The 24,553-nt window shown below is 35.7% G+C and overlaps 1 protein-coding gene across 1 annotated transcript in view; it reads right to left on the reverse strand.

Annotated features, from left to right (window-relative positions):
• Nucleotides 1–24,553, reverse strand: part of TRHDE (thyrotropin releasing hormone degrading enzyme) — a 331,308-nt gene that overhangs the window by 84,510 nt on the left and 222,245 nt on the right. The window contains exon 7 of the mRNA XM_072973927.1: nt 14,106–14,171. Coding sequence (XP_072830028.1) covers nt 14,106–14,171 — 66 coding nt within the window. The remainder of the gene's footprint in view (nt 1–14,105; nt 14,172–24,553) is intronic.

Below are 24,553 nucleotides of genomic sequence, written 5' to 3' on the forward strand. Positions count from 1 at the left end.
GACAGAGCTGCAGCTCTTTTCCTCTGGAATTCTGTTGGCCCCACCTTTATCTGTATTTTGGTTTCATCTTCAGATTTTGGGGCTAGATGAGTGCAGCAATTCCAAGAACCCCATTTGGATGTGACGTTGCACAGAGGAAGAGACGGAATTCCTTCCTAAGAATCTCTTTTTAAGAATCTGGAAAATGTTTCCTCAAATGCTACATCAAACTCCCTGTGATTTCCATTTGTCAGAATTGCATCATGTACTCGCAGAAATCTGTTAATGAAGCTTCAGGGAGTACTGTTCTGGGATTTCACAAGCCAGGACCCAATCCTGTGAAGGGTATGATGATACAGATTACATCTAGATGGGTGAGAACCTGAACAAAATCAGAATTTGGTTAAAAAAATTTCTGGAGGACTTGGCTTAAAAATTCTTGGGGAATGAAGAGGAAGCAAGCTTATGGTAAACCCACCAATAGTGTTTTCTGCAATGAGACAAGGGCTGCCAAGTCTGGGCCTCGGTGACACCGGGAAGTAGAACCCCTTCTGCTTGTAAGACTAGTCTGGGAAATGCCAGGTAAATTCAGGTATTGGTTTTTCTGACTATGTGACAAGAAGTCTGAAGCAAGGGTTTGAAATATTACTCATTTCTAAATTGTAGTGGGTGTTTGTCATTCTTTTGGCTTTCCAGCATTCAAACCCCACTTGTATATGGAGGCAATAACTCATCAGGGAATCCTGGAGGAAGGTGAGGGTGAGCGATACCTCTCACTTGAAATGGAAGGGACAAAAGTCTAAACCCTCCCTCTCCACTCCCCCCGGCAGCTAAAGCATGGACACAGGTGGTCACTTCATCCCGGGACTGTGACTCCTACAGGATCAATACAAAGGAGCAGGAACAGCTGAAGTCACACTCCCTGTTGATGGTGACAGTGACAGTCCAGATACAGCCATGCTAATGGCAGCAACCAAGCCAGCCAGTCCTGTGGCATGATCCGGGCTGTTTCCTAATTTCTGAATCCCACCTTCGTGCCTATTACCTGTTTTGCAGGCCTGAGTCTCCAGCTTTCCCAATGATTCCAATGGCTACCCTATATTCCAAAAAAATTCCTTTATGCTTAATTTAGCCAGCGTTTGTCTCTGTTGCTTGCAACCCAAAACCCTGACTGACACAACACTCATGGATGATACACACAAAATAAAGACATCTTAAATTCTCTTGGTCACCTCAGCGAGAAAAATGGAAATTATCCCTCACAACTTATGCAAAATGAAAATATAAATCTACTAGGCTTTTGTTATTAAGGATATTAAGCATGGGAGGAGAAGAGATGGAGACTTAAAAAAAAAAAAGAGGCAGACAAGAAGGTTGGAAATAAAGGTATGAAAGCTCCACAAAGAGGAGAACACATAGAGTGACGACAATAAAAAGTGAAATCATGTGAATCTTTTGTCTTAAAGCTTCTAGATTAAGGGCTTTTAAACTGGGAGCTATGACATTAAATATTTGTAAGTGTCTAACATTAAATATTTGTAAGTGTGTGCATTATCAGAGTAAGGAGCTCTTACAGGGACCCACGGACAACAACAAAAGCAGATTTATGCTGCCGGAGGACAGCAGTGTCACACAAGGGCTGGATAAACCCATTTGAAGCCTGGCCATGCACGTGAGAGGATGTTTCTAAATTCCTTGACGCTGAGAAATGGAAGCAAGAGACTAAAACACTGACAGATGACCAACTGAAACACGAGAATGGCAGACTACAGATCAAAGTATGACTTTTGTTAACATCTGAAGACTGGTTGGAAGTTATGAAGTTAAGTAAAATTGAGTAGCAAAGCACTGAAAAAGCATTATGCAAAATAAAAGAATGTGTGCATTTTAATTCTATTAGATAAGAACCATGGATAAAGAGGTACAATTATCAAATTTTTATTATTAAATTATAACAAGCTTCCAAGAAAGAAACCCAGTAAAACAGAAACTATTACCAAACTTTGGGAGGTACAGCAGTTTCTGACCTCCAAGTACAGTAAAAAAAAAAAAAAAAAAAAAAAAAAAAAAAGAGAGAGATGAAATTTAGGAAGGAAAGTTGCTTGACTAGATAGAATGACAATAGTTGATAAGTCAGTTATATCATTGTTTGCATGATTTTTGGATTTTCAGTTTTTTAAATGTGTGTTTAACCTTAATTTACTTTCACAAGTTGCTTACTTAGATATAGAAGTATTCAGATACTTCTGTAGGAAGAAAAGGGCATTTTACGTGTTTTTAAAAACATGGGGAGGGTATAGCTCAAGTGGTAGAGCACGTGCTTAGCATGCATGAGGTCCTGGGTTCAACCCCCAGTATCTCCTCTAAAAATAATAAATAAATAAACTTAATTACCACCTCCTCACTGCCAAAATAAAATAATTTAAAAATACAATAATAAATAAATAAAATATAAAAGTAAAATGTTTTTAAAAAATCCATTACTCCACATCACGAATGTAAATTTTGTAAAATCAGTACTTTCTTAAAGGGTTGTGAAAGATACCAGGAAAATCACAAAATTTTAAATCAAAACAACCTGCTAGTCCATGAAAGATTTTGTTTGTTTATCTTAAATTGCAGACAATGCAGACAATGCATATTCCTGCATCAGCTGTGTGTTCACATGCCACTTATTCAGCAATGGTAGATGGTGCCATCGATGCTGCCACAAGCAGGAACGCTGCCAGAGGTGCCGTATGGGGCTGCTGAATTTGTGCTCCGTTCCACAACAACTTGACAGGGTCCTACACCTGTCAGCCAAATAGTGTGAAAGTAAGTCTATAGGGGTGTCCGCGGGTCCTAAAATATCCCCACCTCTCACTGCTGCTGCTAGCTTGAAATATGACTGAGACATAAAATGAATCTATTGGTAAAATTGAAGTTTGTGAATTGCTTTTTCTGAATGCCCCGGTAAAGGGCTTTGACCACAGCAAGCTCACAAAATAGATAAATTATATCCTGGCTGGGAAAAAATTCCCTGCCTTTGGTAAATGAAGATGCCGACGGACTGAAGGTCACGTACGCGGGGTTTTCTCACTCAGCCCCGGGTGCCGGTGGCTAGTTGAGAAGAAAGTGAAACTCAGTTGAGAAAGAAGTGGTGTGCATATTCACAAAAACTAAGAATTCAGGCTAATCTTTACCAACCAGCCGGTGGCTAGTTGAGAAGAAAGTGAAACTCAGTTGAGAAAGAAGTGGTGTGCATATTCACAAAAACTAAGAATTCAGGCTAATCTTTACCAACCGTGAGATCTTAGGTAAGAAGTCTATTTTCTCTAAACCTGAATTTCTTCAACTGGAAAAAATATAGTAGATAATATAGTACTTACTTGAGAACAGTGCACATAGAAAATGACATAAAACAAGTAAAGCACCTAGGGAAAAAAAAAAAAAAGCCTGCCACACAAAGAACCCAAGAAACTAGTTTTTTAAGATCAAACTCAGGGGGGAAAATGCCTAAAGTCAACATCTTCTTCGACCTCACCTCCGAGAGAAGTCAAAATGTCCCAGAAGCCCAGGGAAGGGAGATTAAGTGGACTAACTTGGAGGAGGTAAGTGGTGGAGGAAATTTTTTTTTTAACTTTTAAAAGGTGAAATTGCAAGAAAAAAATAAGACCAAATCTTCTTTGGACTTGAGAAAAGCTTGGGGACCATCTCCTGTCCAAGTCTGGAAAAAGAAAGAGGCTGGGGGTGTAGCACCCGGTTTTTTCACAGAGGTCTACTGAGGTGAAATGACCACTGATGGGGGAGCTCACGAAATGGGGGCACGAATTAGGCCACACCTAAGTGAGCACCGAAGCAGCAACGACACTAACCTTCAGGCCACCGACCAGCAAGGCTAGCCTTGGACAAGATGTATACCAAACACTCGAGCCACGTGCACGATCTCACTTCTTTCCCATCTACTCATCAATTCTCTCCATGAAACTAGTAGGACTGCCTTTCAGTGTGGATGAGAACAGAGGTTCTTCACCACGTGTTCTAGACTGATCAAGTTCATGTGATCTAGACTGATCAAGTTCCCCGGAACATTCTCCCATCAATGGGCATGACCTGAGAGGAATTCAATAAGGACAGATTAAATTTCCCATATGCTCAAAAACATGGAGGATTTCTTCTATTTGGTGTTAAAATCACATATACTTGCTACTATGTTACGTATTGTTAGCATTATTAATGGTAGGTAATTGTCTATCAGATCCTTCCCGTTTTTGTGTCCCTGGATATCCAGCTTCTATTGCATCTTAATCAAGCCCAGCAAATAGCCTCATCTCCTCGGCAGCTCTGTCCTTTAATTATACTAGCTGGCAAAAAACCCAGTCTGAGTTTTTGCCTTCTCCAAACCTGCACCCATGCAGCTGAGCATCACAAGAGAAAATAATGCAACTGAGCAGTTGAATTTTATTATAAATTCATAATCACCAAACTCAGTACTCAATACTTTCAGGAAGCCTTCCTACTCTTCCCAATTTTCAGCCTTCAAACTTCTCATACTGCCCAGCATTACCTCACTGTCAGCCATTGACCTTACCTCAAATAACACTAAAAAAATAAAATAAATTCATCAGAAAAGGGGCTCTTTTATTTTCCCATGTCCAAATCTCCAAATTTATTGGAACTGTCTCTCTTATCAAATACCAGTCTTTGCACCTTCTCAGGAACCAGACTCCCAGGAATCTCTTACTTGTCCAGCATTAGCAAACTCTTCTGTCCTGACTCCTTCTTTACTAGCCTAAAACTAGTACAACTGACTTCCCGTCTTTAAAAACAAAACAAAATAAAAACTTTCCAATTACCTCATCCCCCTCTAACTATATACCCCGTTTTTCCTGATCTCCTTTCTTGGCAGATTTTAAAATTTTTTTCTACATACACTGCCCCCATTTAAGACTTTTCCCATTCACTGTTTAACCCATTCCACTAAAATCATTAAATTTGCAAGATGCCAAAAGGACACTTTGCAGTCTTTATTCCACTCCACCTCTTCTTGATCACTTTATTTTTGAAATATTTTTTTTTTCCTTGACATGAGTGACACCACACCCTTCGTGTTCTGCCTGCTTCTTGAATTCCTTCACCTCAGTCTCTCATTGGTCCCTCCTCTACCCTCAACCTCCAACTGTTACAGCCCTTCAGGACTTGGTCTCAGGACTTCAACCTCAGAATCATTCATAGGCATCTTTTTTCCTCATCTTGCATACCACACTCTTCATCCAATCTACCCGTAGGTCTATTTCATTCTACCTTCAAAAAACATTTTGAACCCATCCACGTCGCTGCATACCTACTGACTATGTAAGCCTCTATCCTCTCTCACCTGAATATTAAAATATCTTCCTAATTTTATTAACTGATTCCTCTTTTGATATGCTGATTACCCCCATCCCAATGTATTATTACAATTAGCCAGACAACTATTTTAAATATAAATAGAGCCATGTCACTTCCCAGTTTAAAACTGTTTAATAGCATCCCACTGCACTCAGAATAAAATTCAGCCTTCTTAAGGCATTTTTGCACTACGCAATTACCTCCCGCCTTCCTCTTCTATCTCATATCTTGTCCTTACTAACTCTGCTCATCTATACCAGTTTCTTTCTTTCCCTTGAACATGCTCAGTTCTTTCCCTCAGCCCTTTGTAGAAGCCCTTCCATCTTTGTAGGATGATCTCCCCTCACCTCCAGCAACTTGTCATCCTTCAGAACTCCATACACATACCTTCTTCTCAAGAAGGATTTTCTAAACATCCAACCTAAAGTTGCCTGACCCACTTATCCCTATGTTCTCTCACAACATCCTATTTTTTTCCTTCCTAGCAGTTATCGTATTTAGTAAATATATAAGTATTTGCTTTTCTCCTATTTAGCATCAATCTTATTATATGATTCATGAGATCAGGGGCAGACCTGCTGTGCGCAGCATGCCCTGAATACTTGGTACTTATAATGTCTGGCAGTGAGTAGATATGTAATAAATACGTGTGGGATATACGAATAACTCAACAAATCTGATGAGTGAACAACGTGGATATAAAGCTAAGTAGAGCTGATGCAGGGAGAGAAATCACAAGTTTGATTTATTAGCACAAAGCGTTAAGAAAAGATTTTAACACTATGATGAGTTACTGCTCTTAAGGGAAAAAATAATCTGTAACATAATCACAGGGAGAGACCTTGAGCGGAAGAGAAAAGTGAACATAAAAAACTGACTGCAAAAAGAAATGAGATGCAGGAAGACAAATGAATATCCCCATTTCTCTGAGTGCCACACAAACACAGAGACTTCTCTTCTATAGACAGAAACACAGAGGTAGATCCACATGGAATTCTGAATGCATTTGAATCTCTTGTAAGACAGGTTCCAAATATATAACTTAGGATATGTCTTTACAGTACTCCTTTTAAGCCACTGGTTTATAACATGTGGTTTTCTCATAACAATAATTTTGATATTTAGATAACAAAGGGAAAAAGAATTTGTAGGAATATGTTATGGTTCATTATTTTTATTTTTTAACTACTTACATAAAGTTATGAAAAGGGAGTAAAACTTCCATTTTTTTTTGAACAGGTAAAATGCATGGATAAATATGTCATAAGCAAGTAAGTGAAAAAAGTGAAGTATAAGAGAACGTATGAAAAGTTTTCAACTTCACTTGTGATAAAAACATATACACTGAAACAACTGGGTAATTTTTACTTATTAAATAAGTAAGAAACTTATTTAGAAAATAAGATCTAATGTTGTTTGCTTAGCGTACTATAAAAAGAGAACTTTCAAACTTTGTTTCTACTAATATATATCGACTTAATATTCTAGAAGAAAAATTGGTCATGTACTTTCAGAAATGTAGATGAAAAGACAATCAAAATATAATATAAGATTATTAGAATGTTGTTTATTTAACAAAAATTGGAAACAAAGCTAAATGTTCACCAACAAAGAAAAAACAATATATATATTATATATATATATAAAAATATATATTATATATATTATAATATATTATGGAACATCTATGTCCTACTCCTAGTATTAAACTATGTAACAGAGTCATCAAGCAAATGACAAGTCATCAATATGAGTGACAAGGAAAAGAATCTTCCCAGCTTAGAAGGATTTTTTTTTTTAGCAGCAAAGCTTTCAACATTGTCATATATATAGTTCTAGGCTATTACATGAATATTCTGAAAAGAGGACATCAAATAAGAGGAAAAAAAACAAGTTAAAAAAGAAAATGAAAGAAAACTGCTGACACAAGAGCCAAGTAGGTTAGAAAAAACTGCCTCTAAGGCAAGTTGACTGTACTTCTGAACTAGAGATCTAACCAAAGTAAGGTTTACAAGGAGTGAGAGAATTTGTAGAGAGGCACACCCCAGTGAGCGCATATTTAAAGATCAGATTACACTTATACCAATATATAAATATATTACTCATGAAATAAATGTGTCTAATCATTTCTCAAATACATTTTAAATAAAGTTATCATAAACATCATTTTATAGTATCAACCCTGTTAAAATATATAACATAGCTCAAGCTTTTAACTAACAGGTAAAAGAAAACCCATAAGTATATATTTACAAGGCCTCCCATTAAGCTGGGTAAACGCTTGTGGGATGACCAAATAGAGGTTTATGTCATTTAATAATGAGGGTTTTTCAGTTAATTCTGTATAGTCACAGTAGTCAATTAACAACATTTAATTCAGAGCAAAATGAAAGAGATTCAACTGGTAGCTGTACATAAACAAGTTCATTCTTTTTCTATGATTGAGAAGTATGAATAGCTATTGATACTCAATTTTTTTAAACACCTTTTTAAAAATTAGAGATAGTAGTCTTGATTCTCAAATCCATGGAATCTTTCCTTAAAATTAATATTTTCTCTATAGTATACTCATTAACTTTAGCTTTGTAGTTAGGTCTTTAATGAGTTAAATGCTAATGAGGTCAAAACCAATGGCTAAACACCAGCACGGACAGCATTATCATCATATGGTATTGAGTAACCACAAAAAATTATTATAAAGCGTTAACCTTTCAACCTATACCATATCTAAAACTGCACAGAAACACGGAGGAAGATGAACCAAGACCGTCTACGGTCATTCAATTTTAGATTAAGCATGATTCAGCTACCATCTGGATGAAAACACAATACTATCTTTTCAAAAAGGAAATTAACTTTGACACACTGTCTCTGTTCCTCCATTATTGCCTGACTTTTCATTTACCTGGAAACCCCCCTGCAAGGGGACAAACACTCACAAACACAAGCTTGCACTTACCAAATAAAAATCCTGTATACACAACGCTAACATACAACTTCGCGTCAGAACACGAGTTATTGAGTATGTTGTTGCTGCTAATAACCCCTACAGCTTTGTGCTGTCATTACCTTCAGGCGATCAGGATTTTTATGAGCACAGACCAATAATAATGATATTTCCCTTTTGCTTTTTATCCACACCTCATTGCCTTACATTGATTTGCATAAGCAATTTCCGCCCTGATAATTGGAGCCAAATATCTTTTTGTAGGTTACCTTATGGAAAAGAGCAGTTAAATACCAATCAAGAGGAATCTTTCTTTATTCAACCATATTTTAAATGATATTGAATTATCCTCATTGGATGAGCAAGAAGGTGACTCACTTTCTGACACGAATTTCAGAGTTTGATTTGAGTTTATATCAAGACTAACAATGATTTTTCTGCATAATTTAAACTCTCTGGTGTTGCCACATAGCAACATGAAGAATGGTAACACCAGGCTCAAATCATTAAAACAATACTGTTTTGTTTGAAAAGAAAAAGCAGTAGAACTGTGTACTAATTATTTTTTTAATAGCTACAGAGGCAGTCAATGTTATCTGAGGATTTCAAATTTATAGCTTTATTCTTTTATTTCTGGAAAACTCAGAGAAAAAGAAAAACAATGTAACTAGGGAGATAAAAACAAGGAAAAATAAAATAAGAAAGGTCAAAGTCATGTGAAACAGTTCTATCTAAAATAATCCTTATCTGATTTATTAACTTGAAGAGTAAGCCTAGAATTCTTATGTAAAATTGGGGATTTGAGCTGTGGAAGCTTAAATTATAAAAACAGGGTAAAAAAAGTAGATCCTAATTTATTAATCAAATGCATAAGCATTGCTACATATGGGTGAAAATGAATGTGTATGTACTTAAACAATAAGAAGCCTAGGAAATCAAAGATGTGATAATTGTGGAAAGATTCAGCAATTCTTACTGTATTAGGGGTTTAGCATGGGGTGAACTAAGATGATCCTCAGAACACAGTGTCACCAAAGCCAACAGAAAAAAGTAAGTCAAAGGACTTCTGGATTAAGATGGCAAATTGAACAAGCACATTTAATTTCACTGTCTTCCAAAACCTGACTAGAACTACATTGGATGAAAATTTCTTGATTTTTCTAAAGTCTAGCAGTGCCTCTACTGACCTTCACTCCTCTGAAACTCTCCAAATAGTTTTAGGACATTCATATACTCTGTGTTAAATCCCTTTCTGTTTGAAAAACCCAGAAAGGTTTTGGCTTTGCTGTCGCATTATGTACCAAGTGGTATGTTCCAGAAAACAGACCCTCCAAGATGGAAACCTACAATTGTCTGTCTTCATCAGATGTAAATGAGGCAATATCAGTAATTGTAGGCAGTAGGATCCTGGTGATCCGTGGCTTTCAGGATCAAAACAGTTTGTTAAATTGTCACCTAAACTTGTCTAAATTGAAGACGAGGCTTTGGGAACACAAATGACTGTTTCAATAGAATATTACAGTAAAAAGAGAAAACTATAAAATCTTTGAGAAGAATGGCTATTTCTGACTAGACTGGAGAGATTGCAAAAAGAAAATTACAACCTCCATGCTTTAACTTCTCAGCTGAAGGTCAGGGAACCAGAGAGCTTTTATGACTAAGCTAAAAGAGTCTCGTATCTCTTGTAGACTTAGAATCAGTATAACTGAAAAGCAGAGTATGGTTTGAAATTCCGAGTGGTAGAATTACAATTCAAGTAAATTTCATGACTTTATTAGGGCTTTTTTCATTTTATGTGAAAATCAGGGTACTGACTGAGAAAGTGTGGGACATTGAGAACAGGAACGGAGACCTTAAAAGTCTAAGTTCCACTGAGCCTTCCTTGGCACCAAAAGCAGCTCCACGTTTTGCCTCTGAGAAAAGGAGTTATCCCTTGTCTGAATCCCCTAGCATGACACTCATTGAAGGGGGTGGTGATCCTCCTCCAGACCGACCTTCAATACACTCAGTGCCATCAGATCTGGAAGCAGAGTTAATTCCAGCCAATTTCAGGGACACGAGTAGGAACTCTGACCTTAGAGAAGATAGCAAATACTCTGAAAATCAAGAAATTTCAAAAAGTAAGTCCTTAGAAAATGCCACCTAAGACAACTGTAGCTTAATCACATGTCAAGTACCTAGAGCAAAATATGAAAGTGTAACAAAGTATAAAAGGTAATTATAAAGCAAAGGAAGCGTAAGTCGTTTCTGACTACCTACAAAATTAACAGGAAAAATTGTCTATTAACAACAAATGCTGGCCTAATTTGACAATACTTAGAGTCTTGTGTACATTCAAAGCCATACAGTCTTAATATTCACATGATAAACTGAAGATTCAAGAACAGGGTGCACTCACTTTTGCATGCCTAGTTTACCAATGTTGTCATCAAATTGAAACAGCTGTCCAAAATTAACGTATCAAACCTTAACTGTCTAACTAGTGAAATGGATTAAATAAATCTTAGATTCAGAGAATCTGAAAGATGAAAAAAATCTTAGAGAGTATTTCGTCCAATGCCTGTATTTTATAATTCTAAAGTCAGAGGCCGAGAACAGTTTGGTGACTAGTAGGCAGTTTATCGTTAACTAGAAACAAGAAGAAGAATCGTTTCTCCTATTTCATTGCCTCTTGAGTTCCCAGATATGCCGGCTGTTATTTTGAGAAATGGACTATGGAAGAACAGTAGATACAGAGAGTCTGCAAAAATATAAACATTTATATGTTTTAAAAATATGCTACTTATGAGTGGCATTCATAATCCAGCAAGGGTTCAAGCTTGGTTTGCTCTAACTTTCAATTTAAACATCAAAAAGGAAGCTAACGTGTATTAATGGTAGTCAGGACTAATTTTTTTATGAATGTATGTACTCTCTAGTTACAAAGACGTTTTGAGGCAATGCATTTTAAAATCTATGCAAGACTGAACCATTTAAGCATCAGACAAAATTCAAGAAATAAGGGAATTAGGTCAAACAAATCAAAAAGACCAGAGCAAGGAAAGTTATGGTTATTCAGTATGAAACTGTTTCCTATACTTGTTAGTAGCTGATCAAATGGATTATATGGGTATTAGAAACAAAACTTTTCTCAAAAAGCCTCTGGAGTCCCTTCCTCCTGAGGGATATACGTGTGAATTGAAACTTGAAATATATTGTCCAATACAAACTATTGCAAAAGCTACAAAAAAGGTAGTTGACTCAATACTCAGATACTTCCTAAGTTAAATATAAACATGTGAAATGATCCACTTTTCTACATTGTTTTTATTATATTTAATATATAAATATTATACTTCTATTACTACATAATTGTTTATATTCTATTTTAAATTTATATTGCACATATATTGTATTTTATATATTTGTGGTTGTATTTCTAAAAAATTGTCTTGTTCTCAGAAGACCTTAAGATGGGCCATAAGGATATAAAAAATATAAGAGAACACAAGTTTTAGAAGAAACCATCATTATATTATTACTGTGTGCAACATAACAGCTAAACTCCAAGTACTTAAAAAAAAAAAAAGGAAAGGAAAAGAAAGATGGAGAGAGGAGAAAAGGAATAAAAGGATGAAGGGAGGAAAAAATATACAAAACAAAAAATAACTATTTGCAATGTGGGATGCCAACGCCTGTAAGTCCAAACCTGGGGCTGTCTATAAATATAAACTTCCATTTGTCAACGTAGAAATAGCCCTGGCTAATGTAAAAACGATGAATAGATTTTCCAGCAGAGGCAAGCGCTGACAATCCAGATTAGCTCTTTCAACAACACGTAAACCAAGACTCCCCAGAGCCCCGTGGATGGGAAATATATTAATATCAACTCTGTGACCACTCAGCACCATGACATGTAGTGTCTGTTCAGGAGGTCATTTCCAAAATGCATCCCATACATCTTCCTGCACAAGAGATGATAATTGATCACCCAGACGTAGAGATCTACTGTAAACTAATCCAAAGTGCTGATGATACACTAAATCAGCTTGAGTGATGAGTATAAATAAAGCTGCAAGGGAAGTACTGAAGGATAAAGATCCATCTGATCAATGAGATGTCACAAGGCAAATGAAATGCAATGTTGACAAACATAGAGTCCCTCAGCTGAAAATTAACCAAATCAAGTATCAGAGCACAACGGCCCAAATTAACACAAGCTTCCAATGAAAGTTTAATATAATGGGAGTCAGAGGGTATATTCCAACTGTTTCATAAGTAATTGAACAGACTGGGTCAATTGAAAAGGGCATATCAAAAAATGGATCTATTTTGCACACCATACAAAGTATGACAAGACAAAGAAAAAACTGTTACAAAGCAACAGTCCTTTCCAGATAACATAACTATGGTTATTCAATCTGCCGAGCGAATCCATAAACACAAATGAGGGAAAAGAAACAATAAAAACTGTATCCAGAAATTGATTTCACATCAACTTGCTACCAGGAGATCAAATTTGATTTGTGTAGCCCTTATGAAAGCTTAGATATTTTCTGTAACTGTGACGCTACAACTTCAATTGGGGGAAAACAGAGGAGTGGGGATAACGAAGGACATTTCTCCAGACAGTTGACATTCATGGAGGGCACTCTTTGAGAAAAAAAAAAAAAAGATTTTCCTAACTATGTGATCAGAATAGAGACATTAGCGCTCGGCAAACATGCTCAATGGAATTCAGCTATGCTGAAGGTGTCTCTCACGGAAAAAGCCAGTTAAAGTAAATTTCAACCCTTGCCAGAACAATTCTGTAAAAATATTTTCTAAGGGAAATTATTCTTCAAGAAATTTATATATATTTTCCCCTGTTGTATTAAGCATTTATAGCTTTGTCATAACATATTTAACTCTGGCTTTGTATTTTATCATTTAGTTTATTTTGGTTTGAAGATGAAATTATACTACTAAAATATGTCCTGATCCTGTATGTAGTTTATTTAAATTTCAAAATGAAAAGCTTACTAAGAACAGATAAGATTGATTGCTCTCTCTGTCTTAGCATAATTGTATTTCAGGTGAACATCAATTTACTTTAAAGGACACTTCTAAGTAGCAGAATGCAGCATAAATAATTCATCAATCACTGCTGCTGGGAACATGATTTACTCCAACAGATTCAATGGAATAAAAATTCTATTTTTCTATATTTGTATTTGCTTTCAAGAGTTTAAGACTCCTCCTTTTCTAAGAACCTACTCCTAAATTCCATACTTCATACTCTAAGTGCAGTATGATAAAACTGTTTCTATTTCCCCCTTTATTTAAAATATTGTATTTTCTAATTAAAAAAACAACACTTAAATATTTTTGGAACAAATAACAATCGATGCATATCAACATTAGGACAGCAAACAACATAAAAGGCACATATCTGAAAAACAGCAGTAAGAATTTCTCAAATACGTAATTCTAGCAGGGCTAACATTGTTTTCAATGAACATTTAAATGAAAGTAAAGGGAAACAGACTTTCATAAAATCTTACATAGATTATTTAGGATCTGATATATCTGCGAATTACTTCAATTTAAAAATGCATATTAAAGAGATTCTAAATGGTATAACAGTTCGAGTTTTACGAGTTGATACAGTGAGTATCTTATCACCACTTTCATTTGCCATATGGAAAGACACGGCTTACCTTCCTCATCTTAAAGTTTTCCATCAAATTCAGTAATTTTATACTGGCATTTTCCCAAGCTGTGAAATATCTTTAAAATAAACATAGGAACAAGAAAAAATATAAGAGAAAATAAAAAGCATTTTACTTACTTGCAAACCCCTCTGAAACACTGAATGGCCCATAAAATTAGCCAGCATTCTAATTAAAGCAGCGCCCTGTAGGAAAGAGTAGTTTTTTAAAAAGAAAAGAAAAGGAAAAATTTCAACCAAGTAACATAATTCTAAAATGATTCTATATCAATCAAAAATAGTCTGCTTCTTTCATGCAATTTTATTCTTAAAAATAGTTAAAAAAATAAGAGAACTATGAAAACAATACTTCACTTACAGGTAACAACTGCATTTTTTGGTTTGTTTTGTGGATCTAAAACCAACGACTTCAAAATAGAAGGCTCTTGGACTAAATATCTCAGGGCCATAATAAGCTGTAATTCGGGAATAATACAAATTTTATTGGGCATTCTTTATGGCAAAATTAATAAAACATGATTCTTGTACTCACAAGTTCATAATCTAGTAAGGGCGGGATACTCATGTTAATAAATAATCGTATTAAAACACAGTTTTGAAGTAACATAGCTACTTACTCTACTCCTGGCTCAAATAAGAATAATTTACCCCTAGATGTGGAGAGTAGGGAGTGCCAGGCAGTCACACTGCTGGAGTTCAAATCCAGGCTCTGGCACGTACTCTCCAGGTTTACTCAGGAAAATTATTTAACCCTTCTGTTCCTCACTTTTCTTACTTGTAAAATATAGGCAATAATAGTCCTAATTTAATATGATTGTTCTGAAATTTAAATAAATTACTATATATAAGGCAGTTCAAACTGGGTTTGGAAAATAGGAACCATGATAGAAGTATTAACTGTCAGTATTATACAAGTTAATTATTTTTACTTCTTGTTTTTTTTTCCCTTTAGAACCTTGTGTATATCCATAGACAAATAGAACAAATATGTAGTTGATATAAATATTTAAAGTAATAGAAGAAAACACTAACTTAAGAGTCTATCTCACTTGGAGAATGATTATTACATTGCAGGACAAGACCAGTGCAAAAAGGTTGACATGTAATCAATATGAAACACTTCAAGAAATGATGGTTAAGCCTGGGTGATCACAAATCTGTATGTAAAATGTGAATAAGCCTTCAAGGAGATATTTCAATCTGCACCGAATTGTTTTATGAAGCAGTGGATACAGGCAGCAAAAGTTTAAATATAAATGATAGCCTGGTTTTAAGGAGGGAAAAAAAATCCCCTTATGACTGCGTATCCCACTTCATCCAAATTCTTATTCATCAATAACTATTTCTTACTAGGTATCTCTTTTTTATAAGAGAATCATAAGAATCACATAGAGACCCATCCTGCCTGCGGCTGGACTGAGGCAGCCAGTGCAGAGAGGCAAGAATGAATTTCCATTGTTTGTTACCAGAATCGTTTCCTGTAATTCTGGAATTTTAATGCAATACAGTACTCAGGTTCCATGAATCACCATTAAAGAAACGTCTCAAAACATCTCAGTCATCACCCTGTCACTCCCAAAATGGGTATTTTAGTCACAGCTCAACAAATGATGAGGCTGGCAAGCCACAGAGCTGTATGCCTCTTCTGATTTATTTTTCTCCTACCCCTTCTACTCTTTGCTCTTTCTTTTTGCTTCTTACTCTTTATCTTCTGCACACTAGTATAAATCCATAAAATATAAGCCTTTACGATTCAATCTGGGGACCAGGTTAGAATTCCCTTTAGAACTTATCAACTCTGCTCCTTGAATTTCCTCGACAAGCTCCCCTCCTATGCATTTCCCAATCTAATCTACCTACCCTGAGGGTGGAAACTGTCAGTTCTGCAGAAAAACTAACCCTTGCCACCTACGGAGGGAGACAGAATCTCCTGCAGTCAACTCAAACTTTCCTTCAGAACAGAATAGCCATCTTCAGATGATTTAAGTGTTTCCCTCCAGGTAATGAAGACTTGGTCTCTTGTCGGGCTATAAAAACCATCAATTTAGCATGGGCTAATGGCAAAGGAGTCCTTCCTAATAAAGAATATACCCGTTTTCCTGTCTGGGTTGAGCTGGAGCAGAGTACCAACAGGAAATAAAACCTAGAAATATAACCAATATTTAAAAGTTATAAAACATCACTGTACTCATTATTATTATTATATTGTATAATTTAATTAAATTTTGGAAAATATGTCTGTTTTGCCGACTTGAACATTTTAAGCTCTCCATAGAAGCATATATTCTGCTATTTTTAACTAGCCATTTCTTTCCAAAGATCAATTTTAAAAATCCCTGTTTCATGAAAAAGAATATGAAAATGAATCTATGTATACATATGCATGACTGGGGACACTGTACTGTATACCAAAAATTAACACATTGTAGCTGACTATACTTCAATAAAAAAAAATTCCCATTTCACAGAATTTCATAAATCCCTAAGTATCATCATGCAGCCAACATATACTAAGCACCTACTATATATGGGTTATAACAAAGATCACAACTCTTAATGTAGGAAAAACAGTAAACTGTTTTCAGAAACAAAACACTGAATCCCCTTTCACTGTATCTTTAAAACATTTTTCACCAAAGTAAATATTATTTACAATATTATAACTTATACTCACTTGTGATTCAAAATTCCAGCCCCATTCAAACAAACTGGATGTTAGACAGCCTAAGCAGCTTTATGGAAATAAATATACTATTTCTGCAAGATTTGTATAATTTTGAGACTAACTCAAGAGAACCATCACCATATTTGCTATACTAAGATTCAAGGAGACATTTGGATGGAATACTGACTGATTTTTTAAATATTTCATAAAGAATATTCTACAAAAGTATGCTTGTAAACTCATTAGTCATATAGTAATTTTTCTATTTGGAATATCCTTTTCATATAAGCTGCCAGCTAAAATTATTTTTATTTTACATGTAATCCTTTGCATGCATGTCAGTCTCAAAGACAGTAAACATCTCCAGAGAAAGCACTGTGTCCTTACGACTTGGTACCCCTGTTCCCTGTGCCTGGATCAGAAAGGTGTTCCCTCAACATAATAACTGGATGAGAAAGAGAAATTAGTTGCACACACAGCAATTACTTTGTATTCTTGAAGACTACTCAGCCAGGATAGACAGTTTATTACTTTAGCGTATCAGTGTGCTTTGGTGGTAAGTAATCACTTCTGAAGACAGGAAGCTCTTCCCAACTGATTTATTCCTTTAACATATGCTAATTGAGTAAGGTGGTGTGCTCAGTATCCTGCAAAACATACATAGGAATGCCACAAGTCTCTATCCTCAAGGACCTCAAACCTTCCTAAGTGAGATGAGAAGATGCAACGTAGTATAAGATGAATGACAAAAGGAATAAAATACTCTACTGTGTTTCAGAAGAGGGAGAGGTTATTTTATCTGGAGGGGTGAAGGATAAAGAGGATGCAAAGAAGTGTCACTTGTGCTGGACCTTGAAGGATGGATGGGGTTCCGCGAGCAAAGGTAGACAGAGCGTGTGTGCACGGTGTGGCAGGAACAGCCCTTGGGGAATGCCATGCAGATACGAAAGTGAAAAACACAAGTGTGGAAGGAAATGCTAAAGGACAAAGGGCTTATAACGAGGTGACAGATGATTCAATGGACTGTATGATTGAAGCGTTGTTAGAAGACTGAATACCAGGGCTAAACAATCGGAACTTTGTTAGAGGATCAGGAAGGATTTTTGAAAAGTTGGTTAAAAAAGTCAGGACTTATCTATGATACTCCAAGAAAGAAGTAAAATAACCAGAAGCAAACGGTGACGGTGAGGGTGAAAACCAGAGATAGGCTTAACAGACAGAACAAAAATTATTTTAAATCTTAAAGCCTCAGTGACTGGAAGATGATATTAGCAGATATGCAGAGTTTAAAAGAAAGTGTTAGGTGAATGTGGCAGCACCCATTTGTAAGTGGTGGAGTTTGAGAAGCAAGGAGGGGACTTGAGGAACCAGACAGCAAATGTGACCACAGGAATGAAATTCAGCAGACGATTATGATTGAAGACAGAAATTGGGATTTGTAGGGGCTGAGATTGCCAAGAGAAAAGCGCTGAGGTTTCAGTGAAAGAGATAGAGAACAATCTCTCTACAGATTCTGTATGACCTGCACTTAAGTGCCCTTAATAGGCACTCAATAAAAACTGCTGAGAAAATCAATGAAACAAAAATTAAGATCAAAGGATGGCACACTGTGATTAAAAAAATAAAAGAACTGGGTGTAAGTAGTATCACAGAAGACACGTTTTAAGAATAGGTGCTTCAGTTTTCAATGAAAAAAAACAGCCATGAGAAAGCCAAAGTAGGTCATGGTTAAGAAAGAGCTATTTAAACAGACCTGGTGCAAAACCCAGACTGAAGAACAATGGAAACAGAGGAAGAAAAGAGAAAGCAATAAGCATGTTCACCTGAGGTTTGTTTATGTTTCTCTTTTTAAAAACATGGGAGAAAACTTTATGCAAAGAAAAAGACGATCTAGTGAAGACAGATACTGGAGTCACAGTAGGTCAAGACGCAGGTGTTGGAAAAAAATTCTAGGGTAACTAAATAAGAAGACAATTAAAGTTAGTCTTGGAAAAGAATAAGGACAAATTAAGGCAGAAAAGGGAAGTAAAGATAAATTTAAAAGTTTGAAATGTAAAACACAGAAGTTGAGGAAATAGACTATAAGCTTCAACAGAGTGGTGACTTCGTCTGTCTGACTCAACACTACAGACTCAGTGCAAAAAAACAAAAACAAAAACAAAAAAAAACAGTTCCTGGCACATAGTAGGTTCTCAGTAAATGCTGAATGATAGCTTGTCACTCCTCAGTAATGTAGACGATGTGGTCCCAAGATTATGTGACTGGGAAGGGTAGAACTGGGTGTGAAGTAACTCCCATGAGAAGCCAAAAAAGACACGGAAATGTGCAGAAAAGTCACAAGTCCTACTTGAAATTATTAATAAAGTACTTGTCGTTTATTAAGCAATTACTATATGTCATATTCACAATATTGTGAGGAAAATGCCACTGTTTTTTGTTTGTCAGATCATAAAATTGAGGCTTGAAAGGATATGTGTAACTTGGCCAAATTAATACAGATACAGTAATAGAGCCTGGACTAGAAGCTCACCCACATTCAACTGCAAAATTAGTTGAATCTTAACCAATCTGGATGACTTTCTTGTCAAAACCTAAATCAAAATAGTTACATGATACTCTTCAGAAACACTGGGTACAGTAAGAACTTAGAAAAAGAAAGGAAATTCTTAGAATTACTCAGAGCTTAGAATCAGTAGATGTTCCCAGAAGAGGATGAAGGGAAACCTAGTTCAAGAGACATAGTTGAAATAGTTGACCAACACGCCCAGGATTGGGATGGAACAAAGGCATAAATTGGCTAGCAGAATAGAACATGTTGATGGACTAGGAGATGTAAGGTAAGTTTTGGGCACGTTCAGTAAGAACAAAGGGCCAGCAAAGTTGAAATAGTGGTGTTTTTATCAGATGCTGTGTGTGGATGTGGCAGCTGTGAAAAGGCACTGCTTTGATTTCCTACTGTTGCCTGCCTGCATTCTCCACCACCAAATTCCTTCAGTTCACTCCAAGCCTATGACTGAGCGCGACAGGGGAGCTAAGCTGGGAGAGCCAGTGGACTCCTCTAATGGAAAACTCTGGCTCCAGGACTCCCTGCTGGCCTGCATGAATGTTTCTTGCAATTGGGCTGCAGTCTGAAGCTCTTTCAAATCAAGGCTTCTTCCCGCCCTGTCTCCTTGCACAGGTGTGAACTACAACGTGGTCTCCAGGCGGCTCTCCCTACCTTCTCTGGCTCTTTTCCCAAGTAAATATCTCACACACCATAATGTTTTCCTCTCAGAAGACCCTACCCAACTGAGTGACTTTAAATGCTGTGGTCAAAACAAATACAAATTATTGGATGAAAGGTCACTGGAATAAGATGGTACTAAGAATTCTCTAATATTAAGTAGCACACACACCCAACAAAACCTTTTCCTTCTTACTCCTCTCAAGAAGTCCTTCAGCAGATATATTCCAATATCCCACATTACAGACGTGTTTCCTCTTCTCCAGGTCAGGAACGGGTAGGAAATAATGTATTATCATATTCAGTTTGCACATGGGAAAGACTGAAGCAAAGGGGTAAGTATTTTGTGCAGAGTTACACAGGTATAGTAGCTCCTGGAACTTGTCTCCAGACTTGTTCCATCCATTCAGTTGTTGAGTTCTTTGATTAGCACAGAAACCCCTAAGGTAACACTTTCTTGTTACATTCTAAGTTACTGAAAGGATTAGTCTATTGATTCTAAATCAAAGTACTTTTATAATGTAAACTTCTAAATGATGTCTTTGTACTGTATCTGGACATGTGTAGAGATTATGCAATGCTCTAACATGATTTGTTACTGAAGAATGTCTTTGGTCTGGAGTAAAAGCGTATCTTAAATCCTCTAAGGTTTTTCAAAAACATATTTTTCCCTATTTTTAAAACAAGGGTATGACAGCTATATTTAGGACTCTAGACGGAAGAATAAATATCTAATCCTGGATATCAACTCACTTGCAAATTGATTACCCAAATGAAAGGCAGAGAGAGAGAGAAGAGAAAGAAGGAAAAAGAGGACAAAAAGGGAAAGTCAGTTTGACAAAGAAAGCAGAATTAATGCCCCATTGCCCCAGTCACTCATGCTTGGAACCTTGGAGTCCTCTTTGATTTATTACTTCCTGAGGCCAAGTCTCTACCACTGCACAGCTGAATTATTTCAAAGACTGTCAGTGACAGCCTCAGATGCATTCTTACCTTCACAAGTTCACCCTATGGACCACATCAGGGTAATAATTAATAGTTACTTCTGAAGAAGCGTAATGCCTGCTAAAACTCCTAGCTCTGTCATCTTACTAGATGTGAGAGCTTAGGCATGTTAGATGAGCTGCCTAAGCATCTACAATTAGAACAGAAAACAACAGCAACAACTACTACTACTACTGGTGATGATGGTGATGATGGTGGTGATGGTGGTGATGATGGTGATGATGGTGGTGATGGTGATGATGGTGGTGATGATGATGGTGATGGTGGTGATGATGGTGGTGATGGTGATGATGGTGATGGTGGTGATGATGCTGATGATGATGATGATGGTGACAATGATAATGATGATGGTGATGATGATGATGATGATGATGATACCTCAGGATTTTTCTGAGGATTCATTTAAACCATTGAAATAAAGTACCTAGAACAGTGTTTGGCATATAATATGCTTCAGCAAGAGTTTGTAATTAGTATCATCTTCATCATTACCATTATTTTATGTTAGCTCCCTGCTCCCTCCCCTCATAATCTTTACTTCTTAAAATAATTTCCTATAGCAGTAAATCAAGGCCATACACAATGAAACACACCATTACCTATCAACACTGTTTCCCATATGGCCAAATAATCAGCCTCTAGTTAAGTTAATCTTCTTATATCCCATGAGCATACCTTATACTCTCATGTTTTAATCATGCTATTTACATCAACTGCAATGATATTCTTTTTCAGTCTTATATTTGAAGCCCTATACATTATTCAAAAGCAAATGGAAAGTCCATACAGTACCATGAAACTTCCCATAAATGTGTTACTCTTCAATCCTTTTACTCCCCCCTGCAGTCATAAACCCTATAAATCTAATCTACACAATTTATCAAATTATTTTCCATCACTCACTAATTGTTTTACATGACTGTTTCTTCTTTCCACAGTTAGATGTAGGTCATATCATTTAGACTTATTATTGGCACACCTGTTTGTTGTCAATGCTTTTCCATTGCCAATGAAATATGACCCTAGCTAAAAGAAGTACCCACCAACTAATTGCTAGTTTCAAATCAACAATCCAAACCATGAGCTTATAACCAATACAATGGTACTCAATCTTCCCTCCCGTGAAATTCAGCAGATAGCCTACACTGAGGCCTTCTGCTTTTTTAAAGCATTTTGTTTCTCAGGTATTGTTATTCAAACAGGGTAATATATATTTACATCAATAGGAAACCAAAAAAGAGCACCACAGATCCAGGGACAAGAAAACAGGGACTTTCAACAGCGTCCGAAATAGCACTTACACAAAAGCATTTGATTAAAGAAATTGGAAACATAGCAACCCTGTAAACTCAGTGAATGTTCATGGAAGGATAGCACATAAGAGCAGAAATTAACAAAACAAAATAAGAAATGGTTGAGAAGATGAGAAATATTTGCTATTACTTATGATTTATTCAAAATAACATACCTCAGTAAACTAGAAAGAGAAAGGAATTCATTAATATGTTAAAGGCCACCTTCCAAAAATATACTGAGTGGTGAAACATTGTATTCTCTTTAATGATGCCCTCTATTAATAATTATATGCAAAAGCACAATAAAATAAATGAATGAATAACAGAACTATTAAGCAAAAGGTAGACAGAAATGAAGAAATAAATTAGTATTATTCAGAGATGATGTGAAAGTTCTTATGGAGGTCCAAGAGAATTTATAGCACTAATTTATAAAATCAGTAAAGAGTGCAGCAAGGTTGCCTGACATAGGTCAATCCATAAAAAATCAAGAAAGCTGATACAAATCAGTAAAAAATAATTAAAATAATTAATTTATACTTGATCTTAGCCAAAAGGCTGAGAAACAATAGAATTAATTTAGAAAGAGTCCTATTCTCAACAGCAAACATACAAAAAAAAAATGACAAAACCAAAAATTATAGGGAGAAACTAAATGTTACTCAGAGCTTTCATGGAGAAAATTACATAATTTATCCAAAGACACAAGGACCTAAATATGAAGAACTATGTTCCTTATTAAGTAAAAAGAGTTGTTACTGTAATAATGTCAATTATTCCAAAATTAATCTACAAAATCTTCGAAAGATTTTTTTCCAGAAACTGTCTTCATCTGAAAATTCATATAAATTGGCAAATAGTTAATAATAGCAATTTTGAAAGAGAACTAGACAGGAAGAATCATCATACCTGATATCAAACCTAAACAGCTACAGTGGAAGAACACGGTTTTTGCTACCAATTATCTCAGTGAAATACATGCAGAGCCATCAAATATGAGTGAGGAGGGTCAATAAAATGTGAACACTAAGAAAAAAGGAGAAACCTATCTGGAGGAAGAGTAAATTGACTTGAGAAATGCAGATGCAGGGACCCTGTGATTACCCAGTAACTTCTCTAGCAGGTGTAATATAGTGAAAAACATCCGCACATGAACCCAAAGACACATGAAGAAAGATGTCATTTGCAACATGGCTTCTCATTTCTAATTCTAATTTCCACAGTTTCTAATGAGCAAAAACTGTAAACAAGCTTGGGTCCATGAATGTGGGGATGAGCTTATGAAGTGTGCTTTATTTAAACTGTATAAAAGTAAAGATAAATGGCATAGATATCAGAGCATAAAAATATGTATGAGATGAAGCTATGTCTGTTTCATGGTTATCTCTGGGAAGAGGAGGAGGGACATGATAATGATAGTAACAAAATTATCATAATTGTTAAATTTGGGTCTTGGGTACATGCATACTTGACAGTATTCTTTGTATGTTTGAAAAACTCTTAAGATTTTTATTTAAAGATAGAGGTCTTTCAGAAAATCACTAACGTAAACCACCCTATAATTCATCTCCTTTAGTTCAGTCTTTTGTATTGTGTATCAGTGTTGTAGTCTCCCTTGTCTTAATCTTACATCAATATTGTGTTCTCCCTTGTCTTAATCCTACTGCTGGAAAACCCCTTATACCATGATCTATTTTGTAGAGCCTTGTAGGAGTATTTTGGTCTCACCATTTAAAAAAAAATTATCTGATATAATAAAAATGAAATAAGTTAAATTTAATTTGTCAGACATTTTAGAGTACTTTAAACTATTAAAATTCTATAAATAATCATTTTCTTTTAAAAATCAAATTATTAGTGAACATACTATAATCCCCACTACAGTGTAAAGAGATGAGCAAAGCAATGGTTTAAGAATAAGGGATAAAAATATTTACTTTTTTTATTCTGGAACCAAATAGAAGGCTTAAATATCCCAAAACAGTGACAGTGTTGAATGAGTAAAACTATTTTAATTTTGTTTCAATAACTCGGGAAATACCATTTGTTTGTAGAAATCTAAATGTTCCTGAATCACAAAATCATTTTAGAATTTAAGAATAAGAGGCTTTTTAAAAATATCACCCAACAAATGGTATCCTCGTCACTTATTGTAGAACAATTGTTCCTTGTCGGAGTTAAGCTATCACAGCTGGAAACTCATATGAAATTTAGTTTATTAAGAAAAATACAACATGAATTAACGTTAGTGAACAAGGCATGTCTAGCGTGCCACATAAATAAGACTTTTAAGAGACACTTGCATAATATTGTGCTAGCAAATGTCACAAATTAAATACTTAACAGAATCATTACAAATTAGGTTTCTGGTATGTTATGA

Source organism: Vicugna pacos, chromosome 12 (assembly GCF_048564905.1).
Source record: "Vicugna pacos chromosome 12, VicPac4, whole genome shotgun sequence".
In the NCBI taxonomy this organism is placed as follows: domain Eukaryota; kingdom Metazoa; phylum Chordata; class Mammalia; order Artiodactyla; family Camelidae; genus Vicugna; species Vicugna pacos.